This window comes from Cucurbita pepo, chromosome LG07, assembly GCF_002806865.2.
Source record: "Cucurbita pepo subsp. pepo cultivar mu-cu-16 chromosome LG07, ASM280686v2, whole genome shotgun sequence".
Taxonomy (NCBI): domain Eukaryota; kingdom Viridiplantae; phylum Streptophyta; class Magnoliopsida; order Cucurbitales; family Cucurbitaceae; genus Cucurbita; species Cucurbita pepo.
Genome location: NC_036644.1, coordinates 3,011,373 through 3,035,866, shown reverse-complemented (window position 1 = coordinate 3,035,866; position 24,494 = coordinate 3,011,373). Strand labels below are relative to the sequence as shown.

Genomic DNA, 24,494 nt, shown 5'->3' with positions numbered 1-24,494 from the left:
AAGATAATTATAAGAAAAACAAAATCTCCATCAAGATGGGAACTTATTCACATTCAAGGTCCCTCAATCAATGGAAATAAATAAATAATTTATGGAGCTTAATTATTTACCTTCATTTAACTTACATACCTACAAAAGCTAAACTCTTGTTGGATGGAAGCACCAGACTGTACAATAATACTATATCCATCATGCAACACCAAAAAAAAAAAAAAAAAAAAAAAAAAAAANAGCATGAAATATGAACTGATTCTGCTCATGAATTTTGGTGCGAACCAACTGGTTGGATCAAAGCTACTGATCCAGAAGTTTTAATAATCTCTACCAATGAATTTTGCAAGGGAAATCACCTGGAGCATGTCACCACATGTTAAGACTTCAGCATATGCCATAAAATAGGTAATGAAAATCAAAATCTACTAACCCAGCACAGGTAAAGCCCATATTCAAGGATCTCCAACTTAAACGAGAATATTTCAGAGAGGCAACATTAAAAATCTATCAAGGGAGGTGGTAATTTCCAGTAATTCCATGAATTGAAGTCCTCCTGTGAAGCAACCAAGGAATTGATTTGATAAAAAGTATATGTAGAATTAGTCGAAGTTCGGTTTAAAGCTTACGCAACCTGCTCGGACGAGGTAATGGGTGGAAACATGCCATTGACGAGAGTGTGAAGCGAAGCGTAAGATTTTGTGTCGACGCGACGGTTTACAGCAACCTCCCCCTACAACCATTATGAACATTTTTTTTAATTTTGATGCTACCAAATAACATAATATGTTGATGCCCTCTCAAATCAATCACCTTGGGATTAATAATGAAGATTTTCCCCTTTGGAATTCCAACTTTAAGGTAGCTGAATTCATCCGTTTCCCTGTTTCCAAACCCAGCATAAAATGGATTGCAATCCGGAGGAAATAGTTCTCTGATTCTCTGTAAGTTATAAAAAGCAGATTATGAGTCATTTTATTATGAACCCATGTGAGACAGATGATACTCGAGTTTTCGTATTTGAACGATGGCGTGAATAAAAGATGCTTAATATCCAAGTAATATATTTTGAACTTGAACAGTCCATGCATCCAAGAAAGCACAGCTCATCACAACATGAGAATGAAAAATGTAAAATATGTATCAGTTTAAATACAATGAAACTATCAGGGGATAGAAGGAAAACCGACCTCCAAGCAGGCAATCTTGAACTCGTGAGGAGCCCGCCGAATAACTGAGAGGAAGGAAATAAGCTGTAAGGTGTTAGTGACAAATCCAAGCAGGCCTATATACATACATAGATACATGCTCTTCCCCGCCCCCGACCCCGCACACCCACACCAAGTAGCATAGTCACCCATGTACTAAAAGGCTCAAGGGTCCACATGACTCTGTTAAACTAAACATTTAAGGGGAAGGATACTAAAATCTAGACTTCAAAGAAGAAGTATTGGATGGTCAATCTCAAAGCATAGTCACATAACTGGACGGATGTTATGGTTCAAACGAAAAGATATGGGATAAAAGGCAGTAACCTTCTCGATATAGTGAAGGGAAAAGGCCATCAGGGGAGATGACAACAGGCCCCTCTGGCAAAGCCTTCCCATCCTGCATTGATGAAAACCAAGTAAAGATCAAGCGTGCATATTAAGTAAAGAAGTTAAGCACTGAATAGTGAATACATTACCTGCTTAAGGTTGAAAAGAAATTGGCGGGTGTGATAGGCCTGAGATATTGATCGTGCACTAAGAAAAAGCAACTGGTATCCATTTTCCTGAAAATACAAAGATTTGTAGAGAGTTCACTGCATCATAGTTTCATCAAAGCCGATCATCCAACTCCATGAGGGTGAGATAAAACATACCTTAATAGCAGAAAATAAATTTGTGACGCCTGTTTGTGACCAATCCATTCCAACAAAGGGCATGAATTGACCTAGAACATCAGATCTAAGAAAACAAGTGTAATTTTTTAAAAACAAAAAAATTAAACGGTTATCAAAGCGAGCCTAAGCTATTTATTGCATCAAAACATTGTAGCAAACAACAAAGAACTCAATAGATTGTGCTACGAGTAAGCTAGATTTGATCAAACGATAGAAAAGAAGCTAGGAGAATTTACTGCATGAAATGCTACCATTTCCATTGGAAAATAAAAATATGATAATTAAGAAAAGAACTATTAAGAAAATGGAAAGCGGATAGACGTTCACCGACGTAATAACAAATTGTCAAAGGGGAATCCACCTAGAGTACGTAGGTACAGAAGAAATCCTAAAATTGACACAAAAAAAAAAAAAAAAAAAAAAAAAAAAAAAAAAAAAAAAAAAAAAAAANGTGACCAAACAACAAACTGCTGAAACCAGACATTTCCAAAAGGTACCTCTCTTCTTTGACATCACTCCTCCAAAAATAAAATTCAACAAACATTCTCCGCACAGCCAACAGAACAAAAGGACTTTTCTGATTCCTAACTATCATGAATTTTGAGGAGGAAATCAGAGATAGTTATCGTCCTGCACTGGCGATATAGTTGGCTTGTGTCCCCAAAAACTTCCTACTAATGAATTTTATCCCGGAAATTGGGAAGTGTTGAAGAGCTATCTACCATGTTTAGTTCGTTCACAAACGTTTAGCGTCTGTCCATGATGAAGTTAACAAGAGAGAAATCTTCCTATCACCAAGTGAATAATTCAAAGAAAATAACTCTCAAGTATCCAAGAAACTAGATTCCAGCAGATGTTAATTTTAGTAACTAAATCATTGAAAGATACTAATGACTAGTCCAAGTGAAATATTTTCATTCTGAAAAAGATTAGAAAGTAGCCAAGAACTTGATTAAACAATCCAAAATATGAGTTCTATGCTTAAATCAGAATTTCACATTCAAAATCACTAGGATGAAAAACCATACTTTGTTATTGTTCCATCCACATCTGATATCACTACGCGAGTATTCGATTTCCACAAATAAATCCTGGCATCAACCTGTTGAGGAACATAATCAGACACGAAATGCAAACGTGAAAGGGAAACAAAGGAAGGAATAAAACAGGGAAGGCTGAAATCACCAGAATCCTATGAAAAAAAAAAAAAAGGACAAATTATAAAGAGAAAACCGACCTCCTGTTTCCCCAGCACTGCAGTGTAGAATGTGAAAGTTACCGTGTTTCCCCCTTCCTTGAGATTTAAGGATGCCAGCTGCTTAGATGTTGGCGAGATGAATCTAACCATCTTTTTCTCCACTTTGCGCTTAAAGATGCTCGCTTCTCCATCCACGCCTATGTTCCTATCTGAACCCTTCTTAGTATCAAAATCTGTGTAACCATCAACAGCTGATGGAGTTACTTTTCCAGAACTAGATCTTTTGAAAGAGAAAGGCCAAAGTTTCCAGTTTCCAACTGGGACAGCCGTTGCTTCTGCTGAACTACCTGTAAGAGTTTCTCAATAGGGTCAACAACTATAACAATGTTTCATAATGGATAATAAATTCATGTTCTGAACTATAATGATCCTCACAAAAAAAAAAAAAAAAAAAAAAAAAAAAAAAAAAAAAAAAAAAAAAAAAAAAAAAAAAAAAAAAAAAAAAAAAANCTCACTCCATAAGGAATGATTGCCAACTTTTAAGCGTGTTCCCTACAGTTGTGTTTCCCGAGAAGTAATTGCATCACTTTTGGATAAACCAAGTGCTTCTCTTTTCTAACTATTAAGGGGGCAAGAGTTTACCTAAAGGAGTCTTTATAACATAAAAAAGCCGTTCTTAAAGATATACAACGTGCAGGTTAATAAATCACAAAAAAGAAAAAATGGAAGCAATATAATTCTTAAAAGTCACGGTGGATCATGTATATACTTTAGAGCCTAAACTCATTTACAATTTTTTTATGAAAGTACTCAAAGGTAAACTTTTACAATAAGATATCTGTTAAAGTGTTGATATAATTAAAATTATCACATCAGCTTTCGGGTTGATTGGAACATAGGTCTCTTACCCACTGTAGAATTCGGAAGAAGACTTTGTTCTTCTGAAGCCAAGGATTCTTTGGTTTTTGAGCATTCCTCTGCCGCTTTCTCTTCTCCATCTCCACCAAGCTTGGAGCTTGAACCATCTTTACACAATTCCATCCACTTTAATGGTTTGGAATTTGAGTCTACAGAGTGGCTTAGAGGATGATTGATCTCAGAGGCAATTGGATTATTAATATCGGCCTGCATATTGGGTAATGATGCTGCCAGACGGTCAACTTCTGTATTAGAAATTGCGTGGCTTTGAGGAATCGTGATGGGACTTGCGATCCCCTGACTGAAGATCTCGTGACTATCAATAGAAGTGCATGTCTCAAAACTTTTAGTTACAAATCTATCCTCTTCATCAGTGCTACTTGGATATACTAATGGATACTCTTCTTTATCACTGTAATGGTGGCTGTCTGACCCTACATTCCCATTTACCTCGGTTTCTGAAACATCAAAATTACTGAAAAGGAATTCTTCATCATCTGAATTTGATGATGGAATTATATGGCTTTCCTTTGTTATGACTCTATTATCAATAGAATTCAAAGAATTTTGGAACTTGCTTGTGACACTTCCATCCACACTTTCGTCATCTTGAAAGTCCGAGGTGAAACTTGAAACTATGTTATCAGACTTCAATTCTTTAACTGAACCAGGCCTTTCTTCTGTGGAGACTATTTGAGAATAGGCAGCTTCGAGTGTCAGTGACTTTCCTTGGTCCATTGTGTTTACTTCATAGACAGAAGTATTACAATGATCTACTTGTTGAGAATAGTTCATAAGGACTTCAACTTTTTCAATCTTTATCTCAAAATCTTCTGCTACCATGCTAGAATGTGTATCCTGATTTTAAATTTTTGATATGTCAGTGCTAATTAAAAAGAATTTAGTGAACTTTCGAACTTTAACAGATCATGGTAGATTCTTTCTATTAACTCTCTGTATCAGTAAAAATGCTAGAACTAGGCTCTGAAATTTACACTCCTAAGTCGCTTAATGGAACATATGTATGAATGAATTTTGTTCACGTCAGAATAGAGCTTACCTCCGGATGAACTTCAGTTGTCACATGCAATCCCTCAGTATGGACTCCAGCGATCCCGGATCCTCCGTTGGCCAGGTGGGAGAATTTATGAGTCACTACCACTGAATCATCCAATGTCGACATTAAGCTCTTGGAAGTTTCATAGAACATTGAGGATCGGACTGCATCAGGTTCACTGTTGTCTTCAGAAACACTGAATACTTGTGAAACAATATTTGTTTCATCAGATAAGCGCTCTCGTATAAAGTTCTCCCTGTGTCCGTTATATGAATCACGGTTCTTTGACGATGAAATTTGGGATTTGGAATTCTTTTCAGTATCTATTGCTGCAGATTTCACTTCATATGTCTCGTCGAAAGCCTTTTCCCCGATAATGGAAGTTTCGACCACTCCATCCTTGGAATTTAAACTTGATATTTCTCTAAGCTCTACGTCTTCCAATGGTAATTGAGAGCCGTTGGTTATGTGCTCTCTGCAGGTATCACAGTCTTTCTTGAGATTATTTCCCATGATACCTTCGACTGCTGATGCGACGTGGTTGTTCCCATCGTTTCTCTTCAACTTTTCTTCATCTTTGTTGTTTGAAGTATCAATGGAAGTAAACTTGGAAGAATCTGATTTCTCAAGCTTTTGTTTGCTTAGATTGGTAGACCACCTAACCTCTAAAAGATCAGCTGCAATCTCAGCACGCTCCAGTGAGTTTATCCTTGCAATAGATGTATCCTCACGATGATCTTCTTTAACTGTTTTACTACGACCCCAAACAAATCCGAGTATCCGTTGTCGAGAGCTAGTCTTCATCAGGATCTTCCCATTATCCTTACTCGTTTCAATCCCATCAATCGAACTCCTAGCATCATATTTGCAACTTTGTGAACTGATGATCCTCCCACCATTCAGTTCATGCAGCAATTTCCCCTCAGGATAAGGTCCAGATTCTCCTTCAACATCAACTTCCCTCAAAAAATAAGCTTCTCCATTATGATCCAAACACATCGCAAAATTAGCTTCAACCCCATTTACAATTATATTGACCAGCTTCTCCCTTGCCTTCAAAACACCTTGAAATTTCCCAAACCGTACATACCAAGGCGATGATTTAAAACTACCATCCTGCTGTTCAACTACAACAATGTCCACAGCTCCGCCAAACGGATGAAATGGCGCAGCAACGGTATAAACGCCCTTCGAAATGTAGCTACCTAGTATCCCCACAGCGTTCATCGTCCAAAAACTGTGATTCCTCAGATCACCCTAATCAAAACTTCAAAATCTTTGGTCATCACATAACAACCTGTACAAGCTCCCCCATAAAATTGTACGTACAATGTTTTAGCTCAATGATCCCCAATCATATATCTCCAGAACTCCTAGAAATAAAGAGAAAAGCAAGCTATACACACAACTAACCCAGATCACAAAATTTCAAGACTACGATCTCATGAACAAGCGGAATCAATCAGTTCAATTAATCAATTATTAAACGAAACCCAGATAGATAAACCACCGACCTAATCAATGTAGAAGCAGTGAGCCAATTCAATGCAAAGAAAGAAGCTAACAACAATATGGATTTTGAGTAATGAACGACCTGAAGACTCCATTGATCAGAGAGCGATCACGCCATAATTGGAAGCCTGATTTGATATGCAAACGAAACTCGTGTATGAAAGAACCGCGAAGAACATAAACCGTTGGCATAATCAAAGCATATTCGCTTTTATTCGATGGAATGTTCCTCCGCCACTTATCTGATTCTGATTTTGCAGAACAAGAACAGCACGTGATACGCGAAACGTCGAAAACTTTTCTTTGCGGAACCAGAACGAAAGGATCGAAAGTTGAGAAGTCCGGTAAAATAAAAAAAAAAGGGATAAAATTAATATCTTTTTACAAAAATCATTAATAATCTTTTCATTAATAAAAAATAAAAATATATATATTCTTACGCGACTCTCCACAATAGATAATATTCTTTTATTATAAATCAAAATAATAATTGAGGACAGAACTTTGAAAAGTAATATTAAAAATTTTAGAGATAATTTATGAAGTGTAGACAAGCGATTCTCTTCTATATATATTAACGGGTAATAATAACTTTCTTTTTTTTTTAATAAAAGTTAAGGAGGTTATACTACTTTTAAAATTTTATTGGTATTTTTTAAATATAGTACCAGTAGTAAATATATTTTTTAACTAAAAAATAAAATTGAAATTTAAGGGTATTTTTTAAATAATATTGAAAAAGTTTGAAGGTACTTTTTGTTTCCATCAAATACCATCGATAAATGTATTTTTGAAAAAAAAAATTAACTGAACGGTATTATTATTGTAGCTTTTGAAAGCATTCCCATGCACACTTAGGTAAATAAGGGGTACATGAATGAACCAAATGTCACGTCCGAATGAGAGCTATTATGAGAATAGAATGGCTATGAAAAATTTAAAAGAATTGAAAGTTACTATTTATACCAACAAAGTATATTCAATCATAAAAACTCCATCGTTAACTATGTTTTGGATCAATTTTATATTAGACGACAGGAATGTTGATTTTCAAACTAGCAACGGGCGTGAGGTAAGTTTAAATTAATGGAATTAAAATTCCTTCTAGAAGGACCATTCTATTTAAATAAATAATTAGGAGAAATAATACTAAAATTAGTCACCATTTATTATTAATAAACACTTTATTTTTTATAATTTTTTTAATCACACATAGAAAAGATTTAATTTTCATCACCATGCACATATTTTCACAAATCTATGATTTGACATCATAAATAAATAAATACATAAATAAATAATATATATATATATATATATATATGTATGAGTTTATAAGCGAGGAATACTATATATATATATAGAGGATTATTAGATGTGAGTCCCACCTTGGTTAATTTAGTGGAGGATTATGAGTTTATAAGCGAGGAATACTATATATATATATATATATATAGAGGATTATTAGATGTGAGTCCCACATTGGTTAATTTAGTGGAGGATTATGAGTTTATAAGCGATGAATACTATCTACATTGGTATGAGGCTTTTTGGGGAAGCCCGACTTAAAGTATGCAATTATAGAGAGTCATGCCCTAAACTAAACGTAGTCATGTCGATAAAGGGTATACTTTGTTTGAAGGCTCTAGAGAAAGGAGTCGAGGCTATTCAAGAGGTTTGAGAAGTACTATGGGAGTTTATATGATTTGATTACCGGATTAATTTGGACTACCTAATCCAAACCATAAATGTTGGTTTGGGTTGGTTGAGTTAGAATTTTTGGGTTGAGTGGTTTAAACTGAATCCAAACTCAAACGATTGTAAACCAGAGTAGATCAATTCATGGGTTATTGAGCTGCTGCAAAGTCAGATTGCTCCAATCGGCCAGTTAAGCGGTGTACGGCTCTAATTCGACTCACTGTACTAGGGATTTGTTGGGAGCAATCGCTGCGAACGGCCATGGCTTCCTGTTGCTTATCTAGGCGACAAGTAGTAAAAAGGTCATGATCCCAATTCCCACAAAGAACTTTTGAAAAATAAAGTTATGGGGTAGAGTGAATCTGAAGTCGAGGTAACCATAATTTTAATGGCCACATTGCACTTGTAGTCACTGGATCCACTTATCCTTGTTTGGTTTTGATTGTTAATTGATTTCGAGATTGTTTCTATTGTTCAAAATTTGATGATCTGTTTTAATCTTTCTTTCGTACTGTCTTCTGTTCAATGGATTCGATTAAACCATTTTAGATAATTGATTCTTCTAAATGTGTTGAAGAAAAAAGAACATTGGGGTGAGGAATCTAATATTTGATCCATGTGGAAGAAGTTGATTTGAAGAAAAGGTATAGAATCCAGCGCTGCTTTCGATGGGTTATGCATGCAAAGTGTTTGATAAAAGTCCTCTTAGAGCTTTGTGTTGATTTTTTGCATTATATCAATTGATTAACCATGCTATGAGATAAATGTGGTCATCCAGAAGCTTAAATTCTGAGAATATATAACATTATCTGTTTGAACCCCACAAGCCATCACTTTTTTTCTCTGGGGGCTGTCTTTGATGGATGGCAGGGCAAGGATCGGGTAGTGGTCTCTTCCATTGATCCTAGAAAAATGGCATTCATTCACATATCTGGCAATGAAATTCAATGTCCATATTGGATTTTCTTATTAAAGACTGCACAGGCGCCTCGGTCACACATGCACATATACACGCGGTGTACTAATAAATGCATTGTAGGCTTAGGGGAATTGTTAAAAAGACTGAAAGCAGTTCTTATTGAAAAAGGTAGCTTTCCTGTCAGTTGCCCACACCTTTACCATATAAATTATTCATTTTGATATCTTCCAATTTAAATAATCATATCAACTGTTGTTGAAGCCATTAGTGCCCTTTCTGAATTATTGTTCTTCTTATTATAGTATTCGTAATTGGGGTTATCAATATTATATATGAATGTCCAAGGCATTATCTCACTTGACCCCACACCTTTTTGACCCCATTAGCCCTCTCCTTTCAGAGATTTCACTTGTTTTGATACGGGGACCCTGCCCCCTGGTGTCTGAAGCAATGTTTTCAGGCAACTTTTCCTTTCTCAACATCATTATGCTTGGGAACTTGTATAGCTAATAAGCTAATCTCTATGGAAAAAAATTCACTGTCTCTTTATGGTTTAGATTCTTTTTTAAAAAGAAAGCAAGGGATGGGTGTGGTAGAGAAACTGATATTTGTTCGGTGGGAGCCAGTTATTGAATCTGCTCAATGTTAAGAATCACGACTTTCTACAATGATATGATATTGTCCACTTTAAGCCTAAACTCTCATGGCTTTGCTTTTGGTTTCTCCAAAAAGCCTCCTACCAATGAAGATAATGTTCCTTACTTATAAACTTATGGTCTTCCTTAGCCAACGTGGGTCTCAATAATCCTCAACAATTCTACCCTCGAACAAAGTACACCATAGAGCCTTCTCTGAAGCCTATGAAGCCCTCGAACAGTCTCCCCTTAATTGAGACTCGACTCCTTTCTCTGGATCCTTCGAACAAAATACACCTTGTATTCGACACTTGAGTCACTTATGACTACACTTTCGAGGCTCACAACTTCTTTGTTCGACATTTGAGGATTCTATTAACATGACTAAGTAAAGGGCATGGGTCGGATACCATGTTAGAAATCACGATTTTCCACAATTATATGATATTGTCCACTTTGTGCATAAACTCTCATGGTTTTCCTTTTGGTTTCCCAAAAAGGCCTCATACTAATGAAAATAGTGTTCCTTACTTATAAACCCATAATTTTCCTCTTAATTAGCTAATGTGGGACTACTCCTTTCAATAATCCTCCCCACTCAATTCTTTTGAACTTGTACCTGCTCCCAAAACTTTTTGTGGTTTTTGTCTGGCTTACAAATGATTCAAAAAACAAAGTTTTTTGTGGTTTTGTCTGGCTTATAAATGATTCAAAAAGACGAAAAGGAGAAATCAGCGCTGGCAGAAGAGGGTATTTGCCTGTCCAAACTTGGATGGCTGCTCGATTTACCCTGTGCTCATGGCCACTCGATTGTATGAGAGATCACAAGGTCGCTGATAGATTGGTTCACATTTCCCTTTCTTTTGAAGGTTAGTAGATCAATCACCTTTTATTGTGTCGTTTTCTGTATCCTTATCTGCTTAGTGCCATGCCCCAGTTGTAAAACCAAAATGTTAACCATGAACTCTCTTCAAATCAGAGCTTCTTTTTTCACATCACTATAGGTTTCAGTTACCACTGTAATACAAACGTACATCTAAACTTAATACACTTTTGATCAATCTTCTTTTATTATACCTATGAGGGTTCAGACCTACTATATTTAGTTGTCAAAATAAGAAAGCATAAAATATAAACAACTCAAAAAACTGAACATCCCGTCAAATAAAACACCTCTTAAGTTACATGATCAAAAAATATTGGAATATGAACATTATATTCTGGACTGATTTGATATCCCTTTGTCTATATACTCGTACATACCACATTAATGCAGAAAAGTAAGTATGATGAATAACTTCTAAAAAACAGAAACAGAATATGAACAATATCTATCCTTTGTATATGCCCTTAACATTTAACTCTCTTCCTTCAATATTGAGGTCTTGCAATGAGAAATTGCTGCTTGAATTGCTGTCTGCAACTCCTCCATTTTGCTATCATTATTGGAAGGAGGAAGTGTTGTATTTGTTGGAGATGTTTTCTTGGAAACTGGAGCTGAGAGCTCACCTCTTCTTCCTCCCTGTTCTGGCTTGTTTCTAAAACTAAAATTACCTGAAAATGAATAAGACTGTCCGTGGAGTTGTTGCATATCATCTCTTCTCCCTCTAGGGTGTAAAAATGGCCTCACCATTTTCGTATATCTCTTCAATAAATGGCTGAAATTGAATCCGAACTTCTGTTTGAGATGCTTCTCTTTAGATTCTTCCTCTTCAACTTCATACCCCTTTCTCCACCTTAAACCAAGCAAAGAGAAAGATCTTGACTTGTGTTTTTCTCTTGTATCTCTGTTGCTGTTTTGATAATGTTCATCGCTCTTACAATTGGTGAAGTTGCTTATCTCTTTGTTAGGCTCCTTGTCACTTGGCAGGTCTCCAATGGGAAGAGCAGAGCTTTCAACGGAGTTTGTTGAGCAGTGGGGAGGGGCTCTCGAATGAGAGAGGAAGTGGAGAGGAAGCAAATGGCCATGGAAGAAGATGTCATCTGCTGGAGACAAATCAATGGTGAAGGAAGATGGGGTTTTGGTTTTGTCTGTTTGGAGTGAAACTGAGAAGGAAAATTCATGAGAAGGCGATGAAGATGCTGAAGAAGGAGATGAGGAAGCTGGACTTTGTTCTTCAAGGTACTTCTCTTTGATCTTCTGATGCCTGTGGATGTCCATAACTCTTAAATTCAGAGAGGTTTTTCTCGACAGACCAATTCCTTTGCTTATTCTGAATCTGAAGAACAAACCCAATTCAAAACTTTAGTTTTAAGGGCATTACCAAATCATTAGGAATTGATGAGAAGATTAGAGGGTTTGAAAGAGAATTGGGGATGTCTGCCCTTTTTGCCTTCTTTGCACCTTCTTAAATTAAGCTTTTGGAGGGGAAAAATGGCCAAAAACTACTGTCACAGACTGTCCTATCTTACAGCAAAAACTTGACCAAATTCAAATTAAAAATTTGTAAAACTCCTAATAATAGATACAAATTTAAAGCAATTTTATATTTTATCTCTATTACCTTCCAACGATGTTATACCGTTGACTTCTCCCATAATTATCTCCAGGAGGAGTGAGAAAGAGAGATGAAGAGAGAGAGAGAGAGAGAGAGAGAGACAATAACCTTACAGATATTGAGAATTCAAATTTGGCAAAGAAAGGCAATATCCTTTACACAATGGGGAGTGGGGAGTACTGTTCTTGGTATGTGTTATATTCATGGATCTTTCTTACCCTCGACATAAATGAGCGGTCAAGTTGGGCTTAGCTCAATTCGTTAAACTTTTAAAATTGAATCATTTTTTAAGTGGTAAGTAAGGTCGTATGTCTATGAGTGCATGATTCTTCAAAAAAGTGCAGGTTGACTCGGAGACCTGCGACCTTGGCTTTACAACGAATGAAGGGGAGCTCAAAGAGATTTCTCCCAAAGTAGCTTATGTAGTGGTCGAACGGCAGAAAGCTCGCTAGGTTTCGCTTCCCTCCCTTTCCTTTTTCAATGAAGTGGAAAGTTTAAACTTAGTAGTCGGCATTCTACAAGTGACTTGTCGAGTCTACGAAAGATTCAAGTACCAAATTTCTCCTTAGAATTAATTCTAAGATATTAAATTTCTTAATTAATCTCTAAATAAACTATGGCCATTGTCACCCTCACAACTAACATAAAAATAATTAAATTTGTATATTCTTTTGATTTGGTTGATTAATGTCTACACAAAGGTTGGGTTTGGTAACTTTAGAAAGTAATGGAAATTAATCACATTTTATTAGTATTATGATTATTATTATTATTATTATTTCTTGTCTGAACATTATGTTCCCATGGTTGCAAAATATCTATAATACAGACATTTTTATTTCTTTTCTTCAAAAAGTTGAAATAACACAAATAAATTGACCTGAAATGAAATGCCCTTTTTTTAAAAAAAGAGAATTAACCACAAATTGTATGAATATAGTTTTAAAAAATTATAAACGTTCTTTTCCTTCGAGCTTAAATATTTCAAAAACATTTTTTTTGAAGTCGATTTTAGTTTTCTTTTATTGTAATTTTGTGGTTAATATTAATTAATCTGAATATTATATCATATACATATTAATTATGAATATGAAAGTTAAAATATAAGTTATAAAATTCTATCTTAGGTCTTTAAAACTTTGGTATAATAAATTTTTTGATAAATTTTCAATTTTTTTTTTTGGCTAGATATATTACGAATTCAAATTTATAAAATAAAATTTTAAATCTAATTGAACCTTAATTTACTAATAAGCACATTAACTTATTTTTAAAAAAATATCTAATAGATTAATAACTTATTGAATACAAAATCAAGTTTTTTTTTTTACGGGAATAGAACATTTGCACTTTTAAAAATTTTCAACGCCTTCGATATAAAATTAAAACTTCAAGAATCTATTTCTTCTATTAGGAATCTCGATTCTCCACAATAGTATGATATTGTCCACTTTGAATATAAGCTCTCATGTTTTGCTTTGGGCTTCCTAGAAAGCCTGATGAGATGTATTTTTTTATTATAAATTCTTGTCATTCCCTAAATTAGCGGGACTCACTCCCAACAATCATCAACAAATTTCCTCCCTCGTGCAAGCTTCCTCCTTCCAAATCAGTCAAATCTCTACCAGCTCACAACAATACAGCCTAAACTAAACTAAAGGTGATAGAGAGAGAGAGAGAGAGAGTAAGAGAAGAAGAGAGGTACCACTACAGCAGACAAGCACTCTAACATACATAGTGTTTGCATTTACTTCATAGAGACAGATTGTACAAGAGAAAGGTTGCCGTTGTGCTCCAAAACCAAGATGACAAAAAAAAGTAGCTGCCATTATGTGCACGTTCCACCAGACAACATCTTGCCTGTAATGAATAATGGCACTTAATAATTTAGAATAACCAGCAGGAGATTGTGGTTTTAAACATGAGTAAAAGAACAGGAACCAACCCAAATACAGAGGGAGGCTGGCTCTTCCTGGGTTCAAAAAGCTCAAGCAAATTGAGCAATACATAGGGAGAAAAAGAATTCTAGTTATTGATTGGGAACTCAAGTGGGTATCCTGTATTAGAAAGGGATTTTGTTTAGAGATTACCTGAGTTGGGATGAAACTGTCGGTCATTTAGCTACTGTTAGTATCGCTATCTTTTCTGGAACTATTCGCTCTAAAGATGTACACCTGAAACAGAAGTAATAGGAAAAATCTATGAATTTGTAGGGGAAAAATGAAACTTGTTTTTTATAATCGCCCAAATCCATCGCTATCAGATAATATCTGTTTTGGGCTTTTCTTTCTGGGCTATCTCAAGGTTTTAAAACGTGTCTGTTAGGGAGAGATTTTCACACCCGAAATGTTTCGTTCTCCTCTCCAACCAAGGATTGTGACATCCCACATCGGTTGTAGAGGGAACAAAACATTCCTTATGAGGGCGTGGAAACCTCTCCCTCACATATGCGTTTTAAAATTTTGAAAGGAAACCCATAATTTAAAGGCTAAAGCGGACAATATATGTTAATGTTGGGCTGAAGCTCATCAAACTAGTGATTGCAAATTTTTTGATCATTTGTGACTTGGGAGTTGAGAATTTCCAAAGAATCAAGCAAAGTTTTCTTAAAGCAAAACATACTTGGATCGGATGAGTTTTCTTCAAGACTTGGTATGACTTATTTTGCTCCCACGATGAACCATTTCATTTAAACAGTTTTCAGAAAAATACATACTAACTCGAAGGGAAAACAATCACCTTGCACGTTGTAGGTTTAATGAATTGAAAAATCACAGCATCCCCATCAGCCAATTTATGAGCAACTGAAAAGCCCTTCCATCCGCCACTAAGTCCTGTTTTTCGTGCTAAATATACTGTTGGATACTCATCTCCATCTTCATCTATTAATGTCACAATTCCATCGCGATTTGGAAGGTGCGTCTTGCAGAAATGAGAAGGAAGGCCCTGCGTTTACAACCACTTTTTGATTAAATATCATATAAAAGTATATCACACATCCAGTTCATCAAGCTTAACAGAAAGGGACAGAAGAAGATCGTATATGCTTAACAAATAGCTTACCAGCCAGAATCCACCACTAACATGAGATGGAAGCATCGACCTTATAAAATTGGGATAATTCGTCTCTAATCCAGATTGTAATCGCTCAGCTCTTTCAAAGGCATTTTTTCTTGCTTCATCCGAAGAATAAACTCGATTTGAAAGATCTCTAGCATTGGAGATCCTATAATCCCCAAACAATGAACATTGGTAACAATGCTACATGATTCACCATATGGAAAGTCATTTATCCTAATTGTTTTTTAATTCATTTCTAGCATATAGATACCTTCTAGGAATCACCACACGATTTACAACAACCTGTCAAAAAAGAAATGAAAACAGAACCAATGAAGAAGAGGTTTCTTCGAGGACTAAAATCTCTCTCCAATGCAAACAGCAGTGAACTTTGAGCTCATCATCCAAATGCAAGCAAAAATAAGGCAAGAATGACTTACTTCGGCGTAAACGGGGGCGGATTGTTTAGCTATGCGGCTGGATCTCCTCACCACTACGAGTTGTTTCTGCGTCACGCGAGGCTTGGCGAGCTTACTCTGTGAAATCGGTAAAGTAGCAAAATAAGCTCAATAGAATGATCCATTGATAAAGTCAGCGTAAGTATAAGGAGATATTGAAATATGAAATGGAATTACAGGCGAGGATTTGGAAGGGGAAGAATGGAGGAGAGCTTGAGAAAGCAAAGGCAGATTTAGGGCTTCCATCCGCTTCTTGTTTTCTTCGAGTCTCTTATGGCGGCATTCCTCGTATGAGAGATTAGCGATCCCCATGGTCTCTTCTTCTTCTTCTTCTTCTTCTTCTTCTTCTTCTTCTTCTTCGCTTCTTAGGGTTTCGTTTCTGCGTGAAATGGAAACAGGGAGAAATTTATTCAAACGAGTCGACCGTTAACTTCCCACTATTATATTATTAATTAATTAAATTTTTTTTTTGTTAAAATATCATTTTAATTTTTCTATATTTTGTTTTATTTCATTTTTTAAAACGAAAATTTGAATATTTAACATTTTATTTGAGATATATATTTTAAATTAATTGAATTATGTTCGTGTTGTCAATTTTCCACTAATTTGAAAAATAGAGTTAAAAGTCTTAATTTAAGCTAAATTAATAATAAAAAAATTACTGAACATTTTCTCCCTCTAAAAATATCTTTTAATTTTTAAGTTTTTTAATAATATGCTTAAAACTTCAATTTCACTATTATTTTATTTCAAAAATATCTTTTACATTAAAAAAAAAAAAAATTCATTAATATCTTTAAAAATATTTAAAAACTACCTCTAACAAAGTTTCATTAATACTCTAAAACTTTTTTAAAAGTTAAAGAAAATACTTTTGAATTTTCAAAAGTTTCGTTAATATCCTTAAAAAAATTTAAAATGTATATGAACACAATCACCGACAATAAATATCTTTGTTGGATGATGAAAGAACACATCCTAATTTAGAGAATGATCATGAGTTTATAAACAAAGAATACACTCTCCATTCGTATGAGGCCTTTTGGGGAAGCCCAAAGCAAAACNTGAACACAATCACCGACAATAAATATCTTTGTTGGATGATGAAAGAACACATCCTAATTTAGAGAATGATCATGAGTTTATAAACAAAGAATACACTCTCCATTCGTATGAGGCCTTTTGGGGAAGCCCAAAGCAAAACTATGAGAGCTTAGGCCTCAAAGTAGACAATATCATAACATTGTGGAGAGTCGTGTTCGTCTAACATGGTATCAGAGCAATGCCCTAAACTTAGTCATGCCAATAGATTGGTAAATCCTCGAATGTCGAACAAAGGACTCCAAAAGAAAAAGGAGTTTGGTAAATCCTCGAATGTCAAACAAAGGACTCCAAAAGAAAAAGGAGTCAAGCCTCCTCTAAACTTAGTCATGCCAATAAATTAGTAAATCCTCGAATGTTGAACAAAGGAGTCAAGCCTCTCCTCGAACCTCGAATGTCGAACAAAGGACTCCAAAAGAAAAAGGAGTCAAGCCTCCTCGAAGGCAGTCAAAAATGACTATGACTCCAAGGAGTCGAGCCTCGATTAAGGGGAGGCGTGCTTTGTTCGAGGAGAGGTGTTGGATGATGAAAGTCCGAAGCCCAAAGCAAAGTCATGAGAGCTTATGCTCAAAGTGGACAATATCATACCATTGTGGAGCGTCAATGTTTGTACCTATCTCCAATCGAGGTGGGATATCACAATCCACCCTCCTTCAGGGCCCAGCGTCTTCACTGACACTCGTTACTCTCTCCAATCGACGTAGGATTTCACAATCCACCCCCATTCAAGGCTAAGCATCCTCGCTAGCACACCAGTCAGTGTCCACCTCCCTTCGAGGCTCAGCGTCTCCACTGGTACATCGTCCAGTGTTTGCCTCTAAATACCATTTGTAACAGCCCAAGCCTACCACTAACAGATATTGTTCTTTTTTAGTTTTTCCTTTCAGACTTCCCCTCAAGGTTATTACACCCTTACAAAGAATAATTCGTTTTCCTCCCCAACCGATGTGGGATCTCACCAAAGTAGAAGCACGTATAGTTTAGCATTCTTTAGAAACGAACATAATAAAATGTTACTTAAATGAGAGACTTGGTTTTAAAAACTCTAGTATACTATACATTATAGATTACACAAGGATTCATACCACTACAAACCCCGAGGCTCTCCCGTTCAAAATCTGCAGAATCTATCAGCTAAAGACAGAAGTCTAAGTGAAAACAAAGAGCAAGGGGTTTAATTTAATAAGGAGAAGAAGAAATGAAGATATGTTAGGGCAAAGGGAGACTTGATAGACAAACCCCATTCATCAGCAGACACAAGATTGTACAAGACAGAGAGATTGCTTTTTACTCCAAAACCAAGCCTCTGCATTATGTGCACTTCCTTCCCGTTATCGCCTGAAATGAACACGAAAATAACCTTAGAGGAGGAGACTGTGATCTTACAAGATATATGAATCGGTCAACCAGTGGAAGATGAAAAGAGCTTCTTAACCAATTAGAACTATCTTCACAAGTATTCACAATATGAACGTTTAAAAATGATATCTTTTCAAAGTGTCTTTGCAAGAAAATTGCTTCACTTAAAAGCACCACTCTTAAAAGTCATTAATCATGTGGGTTCAATGTAAACTATGAGCAAAGACAGAACCAACAAACCCTAGGGATGCATCTCATTAACATCAACATGAATTCCAGTTATTTGTTGCACCGGCCAAAGAATAGTAGTAATAATAGAAAGAAAAACTTCGGGAAATTCGCAGCAATTTCGAAGTGAAAAAGAAATAAGTTTATTAGTGATTGGGAACTCAGCATTCAGAATTAGTTCAGTAATTTCGTTTTAAGATTACCTGACTTAGGATAGGTAAGTATCACTTAGCTACTGTTAGAATCGCTATCTTCTTTCAAGTCACCAACTCGAAAGATGTACACCTGAAAGAAGAACAGAAAAAAAATTAAGTAATTGAGGTCTGTTCAGTCAAAGACTATAGATATGTGGACTACACCAAGATGTACTGTGTTAAGAACAGTTATGCAAGAAACATACATAATCCCTATATATTTGAAAGAGTATGGTCCTATAATTTCAAGAAAATTAGAATCTTATCCTTATGATTTAAAACTATTTAGCAAACCATGGAAACTACTTATGACATTTTATCAAATTATATGGCTAAAATTCCAACTTTTAAAATTATAAAGACAAGATTTTAACTTTCTTCGAATGGCAGGAACCAAATTTGTAATTTAACCAAAAAATTTCTCCCATCAGTAATGCTCTCCTTTGTCTTGTCAGCCACAGCTAAACCAACAGATTTTCAAACCTAAAAACAGGTAAATTTTGAAAACAAAAGTAAACAAATAAAGGGTGAGTAAGGTAAACTAGAATGAGAACTGAAGAGTGATAGTGCACAAAAAAATGCATACACAGACACCAATATATTGTGCTTGTTTCTGAAAACTTATGCAGACAACACAAACGTTGAAGAACTTTGAACAATCACCTTGCAGGTTGTAGGTTTAATGAGTTGAAAAATCACAGCATCCCCATCTGCCAATTTATGAGCAACTGAAAAACCCTTCCATCCTCCACTAAACCCTGTCTTTCGCGCCAAATATATTATTGGATACTCATCGCCACCTTCATCTATTAAAGTCATTACTCCATCATTGGTTGGTAGGTGCTCCTTGCAGAAATGAGAAGGAAGGCCCTGCGTTTACAAGTATTTTTTTCCTATTAAATATTTTCTAATGGACCAATGCTACATCCCGTGTTGAGGATTGTTGGGAGAGAAGTCCCACATCGGTTAATTAAGGGGTTGATCATGGGTTTATAAGTAAGGAATACATCTCCATTGGTAGAGGCATTTTGGGGAAATCAAAAGCAAACTCATGAAAGATTATGCTCTCGAAGTGAACAATGTCATTACTACGGTGGAAAGTTGTGGTTTCTAACATCTAGCTCAACAAGTTTAACAGACAGAGAGCGAGTAGGGCTAGAAGATCATATGCTCAATGGATAATTCTACCTAGCTTACCAGCCAGAAACAACCGCTAACATGAGACCGAACCATTGACTTTATAAAGGTGGGATAATTTGGCTCTAATACAGATTGTAATCGCTCAGCTCTTTCAAACGCATTTTTTCTTGCTTCATCCGAAGCAAAAAAATGGTCTGGATAATCTCTTGCGCTGGAGAATCTACATAATTCCAAAAAAAAGTAAACGAGTAACAGTACTGAACGATTCAACTGTATGGAGAGTCTTTAATCATTGTTTCTATTTCCTTTTCAGCAGAGATACCTTTTAGGAATCGCCACGCGATTGACGAGAACCTGCCAGATTAATTGAAAAGAAACGAAAACAAAAGCAGAAACAAATGGACTTTCAGGACAAGAATTTCCAATCCGTTAAAAAGCAGCAATAAAACCCTAGTTCATCATCCAGTTAGGTTTAGCATAATACGGAAGACTTACTTCAGCGTAAACAGGCCCTGGTTGTTTTGCTACACGACTGGATCTCCTCACTACCACCAGTTGTTTCTTCATCTCACGATGCTTGGCCTGTTTACTCTGGATTGATTAAGCCGCAAAATAAGCTCAATATTCCATGGAAAAACACAGAGCAACAGAAGATTTAGAAGGAAAAAGAAAAAACGAAATGAAATTACAGGGGAGGATTTGGATTTGGATTTGGAAGGAGAAGAATCGATGAGAGCTTGAGAAAGCAAGGGCAGATTTAGGGCATCCATTCTCTTCTTGTTTTCTTCGACTCTCTTACGACGACATTCCTCGTATGAGAGATTAGCGATTCCCATGGTCTCCTCTTAGGGTTTGGTCTCTGTGTGAAATGGAAACAAAGAACAGATGAGTAGCAGAAATCACGAGCTTCGGTACGTTTTGAGGGAAATTTGGATTTCGTACGGAAAATTGATTCGCAGTCGACCGTTAAAGTTCCCAATATTTTGAAAATGCTAAATAATTTTTTAAAAATTAATAAAATAGTATTTGTGTAGCCGTCTTAGCTCAGCCGGTAGAGCGCGTGGCTTTTAACCACGTGGTCGTGGGTTCGATTCCCACAGACGGCGTTTGGTTGTGATAAATTATTGTTTTTATTAATGCCTTAGATGGGCCCCCTATTTGCGGTTCTGTATGGACACGTGGACTTGTGAGGGTGTAATGTAAACGAGAAATGAAAATGAGCAGCCGTCTTAGCTCAGCCGGTAGAGCGCGTGGCTTTTAACCACGTGGTCGTGGGTTCGATTCCCACAGACGGCGTTTTGATAACCCATTGTTTTTATTAATTGCTCATAGATAGAGCCTTACCCACATGTGAACTGCGTGAGGGTGAAATATTATTGAAAATTGAGTTTGTGTAGCCGTCTTAGCTCAGCTGGTAGAGCGCGTGGCTTTTAACCACGTGGTCGTGGGTTCGATTCCCACAGACGGCGTTTTGATAGTGATAATCCATTGTTTTTTAATTAATTCTCAAATAATGAACGCTACCTTAGTTGCGTTTCTGTGTGGACACGTGGACGGCGTGAGGGTGAAATATTATTGAGAATTAAATCTGTGTAGCCGTCTTAGCTCAGCTGGTAGAGCGCGTGGCTTTTAACCACGTGGTCGTGGGTTCGATTCCCACAGACGGCGTTTCAAGTGATAATCCATTGTTTTTTTATTAATTCTCAAATAATGAACGCTACCTTAGTTGCGTTTCTGTGTGGACACGTGGACGGTGAAAGGGTGAAATATTATTGAGAATTAAATCTGTGTAGCCGTCTTAGCTCAGCTGGTAGAGCGCGTGGCTTTTAACCACGTGGTCGTGGGTTCGATTCCCACAGACGGCGTTTTGATAGTGATAATCCATTGTTTTTTAATTAATTCTCAAATAATGAACGCTACCTTAGTTGCGTTTCTGTGTGGACACGTGGACGGCGTGAGGGTGAAATATTATTGAGAATTAAATCTGTGTAGCCGTCTTAGCTCAGCCGGTAGAGCGCGTGGCTTTTAACCACGTGGTCGTGGGTTCGATTCCCACAGACGGCGTTTTGTGATATAAACCATTGTTTTTATTAATGCTCTTAAATGGGCCCCACCCTATTTGCGGTTCGGTGTGGACCGTGTGAGGGTGAAATGTAAACGAGAAATGAAAATGTGCAGCCGTCTTAGCTCAGCCGGTAGAGCGCGTGGCTTTTAACCACGTGGTCGTGGGTTCGATTCCCACAGACGGCGTTTTTTAATTAAATCCATTGTTTTTATTAATGCTCTTAAATGGGCCCTACCCTATTTACGGTTCTGTGTGGACACGTGGACTGCGTGAGCGTGAACTATTAAAGAGAAATGAAAATGATAATTAATTATTAAATATTGTATAAATATAAATATTATTGTTGAAATTTGTAATAAAAATTTATTTGAAAATCTCATTAACTCAATAGAATCAAAATTTAATTCAACTTTGATTAATACTATTGAATATCATTGTTAAAACTCACTTAAAAAAAGTTTAGTTATATAATTATCTAACTTTGAGGCATAATTTAATAAATTAGAAGTTGATAATTAAAATGCTTGACAAAAAACGAGGGGTAAAACCAGTTTTTCCCCCGAAAAATTAGGAAATTTCCATTAAAATTAAAAGTTAATTAGTGATTAATCCAATATCTGTAAACAATGACAGTGCAACACTTATCAACAATTACACACACAAACACAAAATTTGTTTATGCATACAGAAAGAATGCAAAGATGTTATCCCAACTCCATTAATAATTTTTCAAGTGCTTCAGATGGAAGAGGTATATACAAGCAATCTTGACCATCAGAATGCCTTCTGGTTTTCACCAACTCGTGGTCTTTAAATTCAGTCAAATGGGAGTTCAGTGTTACCTGGCTGCTCACTAGAAACCGCTCTCGACTAATCGCGTACAAGTTATTGATCGGCATACCTGAAATTTTGAAATGATATCATCTGTTGGATGAAAGTCACACCTCGGCTAATTTAAGGAATGATCATGGGTTTACAATCAAATAATACTATCTCCATTAGTATGAGGTCTTTTGGAGAAGCCTAAAGCAAAGCCATGAGAGCTTATTCTCAAAGTGGACAATATCATACTATTGTGAAAGTCGTGTTCATCTAACATGGTATCAGAGCAATGGTATGATATAAGTTGTTGAGTATAGAGATTTGAGTCGAGAATATATATCTTAACAAGCTGAGCTATGCTTAGATTGACTATATAGGCTATTCATATAATAAACAAATGATGATATTACCTTCTTCATCGGGATGAGATAGCTGATGTTCTATAAGAACTTTGAAAACACTTTGAGCATTGGGCGTCAAACTCTGTAAAACTATTGTAGCAGTTTTCGCACTTTGAGCCGTGCCACCATGTGCAAGAATCAAAGGGAAGAACATTCCTTCAACCTTGTAAGAGGCAAATGTTGGAACATGATACCATAACCAGTTGAATTGTGTGTGAACCATCTTCTTGTCCCACACTGGAAAACCCAGAATTCATGATTTAGTGAGATATAGATCAATGAAATAGTGCAATTTGTATTGGTTAATACAACATCTTTCTTGTCCCCATTACTCAAGTCCCGATATCAGCACTAAAACTAAAAGAACTATCTACTTTTTCTATACTTTTTCTATACGTAAAAGAGTGAATTGATCATGTTCCTAAAATTATAGACTAATCGTAAATGATCATCATGTTGAAATATTCATATGTTCAATTAATAAATTTATAAAGAGAGGTTACATGATCCGGGTATCTTTTCATATAAATGATTTGGATCAAATCATTTGTAATTATTACGAAATAAATCGTATTAATAGTGTTATCGAGATAAGACACTCAACCTTATATCCATAATCCATATATCATAGACTTTTTTAGGTTATTTCTCATTCCCATGTAACAAAATTCTACTTCCACAGCTAGCAATACGAAGAATTAAAGGCATTGGTGTGATGTTTGAAACCCATAATTCATATTAAATATTGATGAAAAGAAGAAGCATTATACTTACAAAAAGGTGCATTCACGTGGTCAATGGAGGCAATAATTCGAACATGGGAACAAGCAGCAACTCGGGCAAGATACTCCTGAGTTTCAGAATCTCTTAACCCAGCTCCATCAATGTTGTGTATCACAACGCAAACAAAACAATCCTTGTCTTCCTCATTTGATCCATTCAAAAATGAAAACAGATCGTCCATGGATCGCGAGGTAAATGGCTGATGAACTTTAGATGTGCTACCTGATGCATTTCTAACTCGGGATTTCAACTGATCCGACAGTACTTCAGCTATGGCTACTATAACCTACACAAAAAGAATATCAAGACTTTAAGAACACATAAAAACGATTTGATATGTGAGCATCCATTGGCTAAACTATACCTGTTTAATATTGACTGATTGAAGATAGCCATTGATAACTATAACAGAATAATCCGTCAATGCTGTCGAAGCAAAATCCTCAATCAAGGCCTTCTTCGAACCAAATCCAAACATTAGAAGTCCAAAACCGCATCTGCATCACAAACGCGATTTTACTAGAGGTATAGAACGAACAACCTTAAAGGAAATGAAAAGCCTATCAATA

At 36.0% G+C, this 24,494-nt stretch overlaps 5 protein-coding genes, 1 long non-coding RNA gene and 7 other non-coding genes across 16 annotated transcripts; 8 read left to right on the top strand and 5 right to left on the bottom strand.

Annotated features, from left to right (window-relative positions):
* Positions 1 to 231: 231 nt before the first annotated feature.
* Positions 232 to 6,913, bottom strand: LOC111798705 (phosphatidate phosphatase PAH2-like). 2 transcript variants are annotated; one of them, XM_023682011.1, is made up of 13 exons: positions 6,644 to 6,913; positions 5,053 to 6,346; positions 3,983 to 4,850; positions 3,114 to 3,421; positions 2,905 to 2,978; positions 1,856 to 1,940; positions 1,679 to 1,765; positions 1,527 to 1,599; positions 1,182 to 1,225; positions 805 to 933; positions 626 to 724; positions 425 to 547; positions 232 to 350 (listed from the first exon to the last, which is right to left on the bottom strand). In XM_023682011.1, the coding sequence occupies exons 2-12, from the start codon at positions 6,274 to 6,276 to the stop codon at positions 491 to 493; spliced, it is 3,048 nt and encodes a 1,015-aa protein (XP_023537779.1). In that variant the 5' UTR covers positions 6,277 to 6,346; positions 6,644 to 6,913; the 3' UTR covers positions 232 to 350; positions 425 to 490. The 2 variants fall into 2 exon arrangements, with proteins under 2 accessions (XP_023537779.1, XP_023537778.1); XM_023682010.1 differs by having other exon boundaries at positions 5,053 to 6,913.
* A 3,210-nt stretch (positions 6,914 to 10,123) lies between these two features.
* On the top strand, positions 10,124 to 13,026 carry LOC111798941. 2 transcript variants are annotated; one of them, XR_002815742.1, is made up of 3 exons: positions 10,124 to 10,682; positions 11,665 to 11,935; positions 12,656 to 13,026. It is a non-coding gene; the product is annotated as an uncharacterized LOC111798941 (long non-coding RNA). The 2 variants fall into 2 exon arrangements; XR_002815743.1 differs by lacking the exon at positions 12,656 to 13,026 and adding an exon at positions 12,364 to 12,443.
* Positions 10,636 to 12,394, bottom strand: LOC111798940 (BRI1 kinase inhibitor 1-like). The gene is made up of 2 exons (XM_023682296.1): positions 12,318 to 12,394; positions 10,636 to 12,032 (listed from the first exon to the last, which is right to left on the bottom strand). The coding sequence occupies exon 2, from the start codon at positions 11,972 to 11,974 to the stop codon at positions 11,171 to 11,173; it is 804 nt and encodes a 267-aa protein (XP_023538064.1). The 5' UTR covers positions 11,975 to 12,032; positions 12,318 to 12,394; the 3' UTR covers positions 10,636 to 11,170.
* Positions 13,027 to 13,910: 884 nt separating the features above from the next.
* Positions 13,911 to 16,197, bottom strand: LOC111799024 (B3 domain-containing protein At5g42700-like). 2 transcript variants are annotated; one of them, XR_002815752.1, is made up of 8 exons: positions 16,007 to 16,197; positions 15,812 to 15,907; positions 15,643 to 15,674; positions 15,375 to 15,537; positions 15,051 to 15,257; positions 14,402 to 14,485; positions 14,257 to 14,283; positions 13,911 to 14,171 (listed from the first exon to the last, which is right to left on the bottom strand). XR_002815752.1 is itself a non-coding variant. In XM_023682407.1 (7 exons), exons 1-6 carry the CDS (start codon positions 16,139 to 16,141, stop codon positions 14,429 to 14,431), a joined length of 690 nt encoding a protein of 229 aa, XP_023538175.1. In that variant the 5' UTR covers positions 16,142 to 16,197; the 3' UTR covers positions 13,911 to 14,171; positions 14,402 to 14,428. The 2 variants fall into 2 exon arrangements, 1 of the variants encoding a protein (XP_023538175.1); XM_023682407.1 differs by lacking the exon at positions 14,257 to 14,283.
* A 1,749-nt stretch (positions 16,198 to 17,946) lies between these two features.
* Positions 17,947 to 20,752, bottom strand: LOC111798939 (B3 domain-containing protein At5g42700-like). Its single transcript, XM_023682294.1, has 7 exons — positions 20,544 to 20,752; positions 20,350 to 20,445; positions 20,177 to 20,208; positions 19,912 to 20,074; positions 19,378 to 19,584; positions 18,724 to 18,805; positions 17,947 to 18,271 (listed from the first exon to the last, which is right to left on the bottom strand). Exons 1-6 carry the CDS (start codon positions 20,688 to 20,690, stop codon positions 18,749 to 18,751), a joined length of 702 nt encoding a protein of 233 aa, XP_023538062.1. The 5' UTR covers positions 20,691 to 20,752; the 3' UTR covers positions 17,947 to 18,271; positions 18,724 to 18,748.
* Positions 20,753 to 20,887: 135 nt separating this feature from the next.
* Positions 20,888 to 20,960, top strand: TRNAK-UUU. The gene has a single exon. It is a non-coding gene; the product is annotated as a tRNA-Lys (tRNA).
* Positions 20,961 to 21,077: 117 nt separating this feature from the next.
* On the top strand, positions 21,078 to 21,150 carry TRNAK-UUU. The gene has a single exon. It is a non-coding gene; the product is annotated as a tRNA-Lys (tRNA).
* Positions 21,151 to 21,250: 100 nt separating this feature from the next.
* Positions 21,251 to 21,323, top strand: TRNAK-UUU. Its single transcript has one exon. It is a non-coding gene; the product is annotated as a tRNA-Lys (tRNA).
* Positions 21,324 to 21,449: 126 nt separating this feature from the next.
* On the top strand, positions 21,450 to 21,522 carry TRNAK-UUU. Its single transcript has one exon. It is a non-coding gene; the product is annotated as a tRNA-Lys (tRNA).
* A 124-nt stretch (positions 21,523 to 21,646) lies between these two features.
* On the top strand, positions 21,647 to 21,719 carry TRNAK-UUU. Its single transcript has one exon. It is a non-coding gene; the product is annotated as a tRNA-Lys (tRNA).
* A 126-nt stretch (positions 21,720 to 21,845) lies between these two features.
* On the top strand, positions 21,846 to 21,918 carry TRNAK-UUU. Its single transcript has one exon. It is a non-coding gene; the product is annotated as a tRNA-Lys (tRNA).
* A 113-nt stretch (positions 21,919 to 22,031) lies between these two features.
* On the top strand, positions 22,032 to 22,104 carry TRNAK-UUU. The gene has a single exon. It is a non-coding gene; the product is annotated as a tRNA-Lys (tRNA).
* Positions 22,105 to 22,486: 382 nt separating this feature from the next.
* Positions 22,487 to 24,422, bottom strand: LOC111798661 (origin of replication complex subunit 2-like; the record flags this gene model as incomplete). Its single annotated transcript, XM_023681948.1, is given in 4 exon segments — positions 22,487 to 22,820; positions 23,152 to 23,379; positions 23,917 to 24,211; positions 24,290 to 24,422. Coding segments are annotated over 4 exon segments (853 nt in total), but the record flags the coding sequence as incomplete, so codon positions are not given.
* Positions 24,423 to 24,494: the final 72 nt, after the last annotated feature.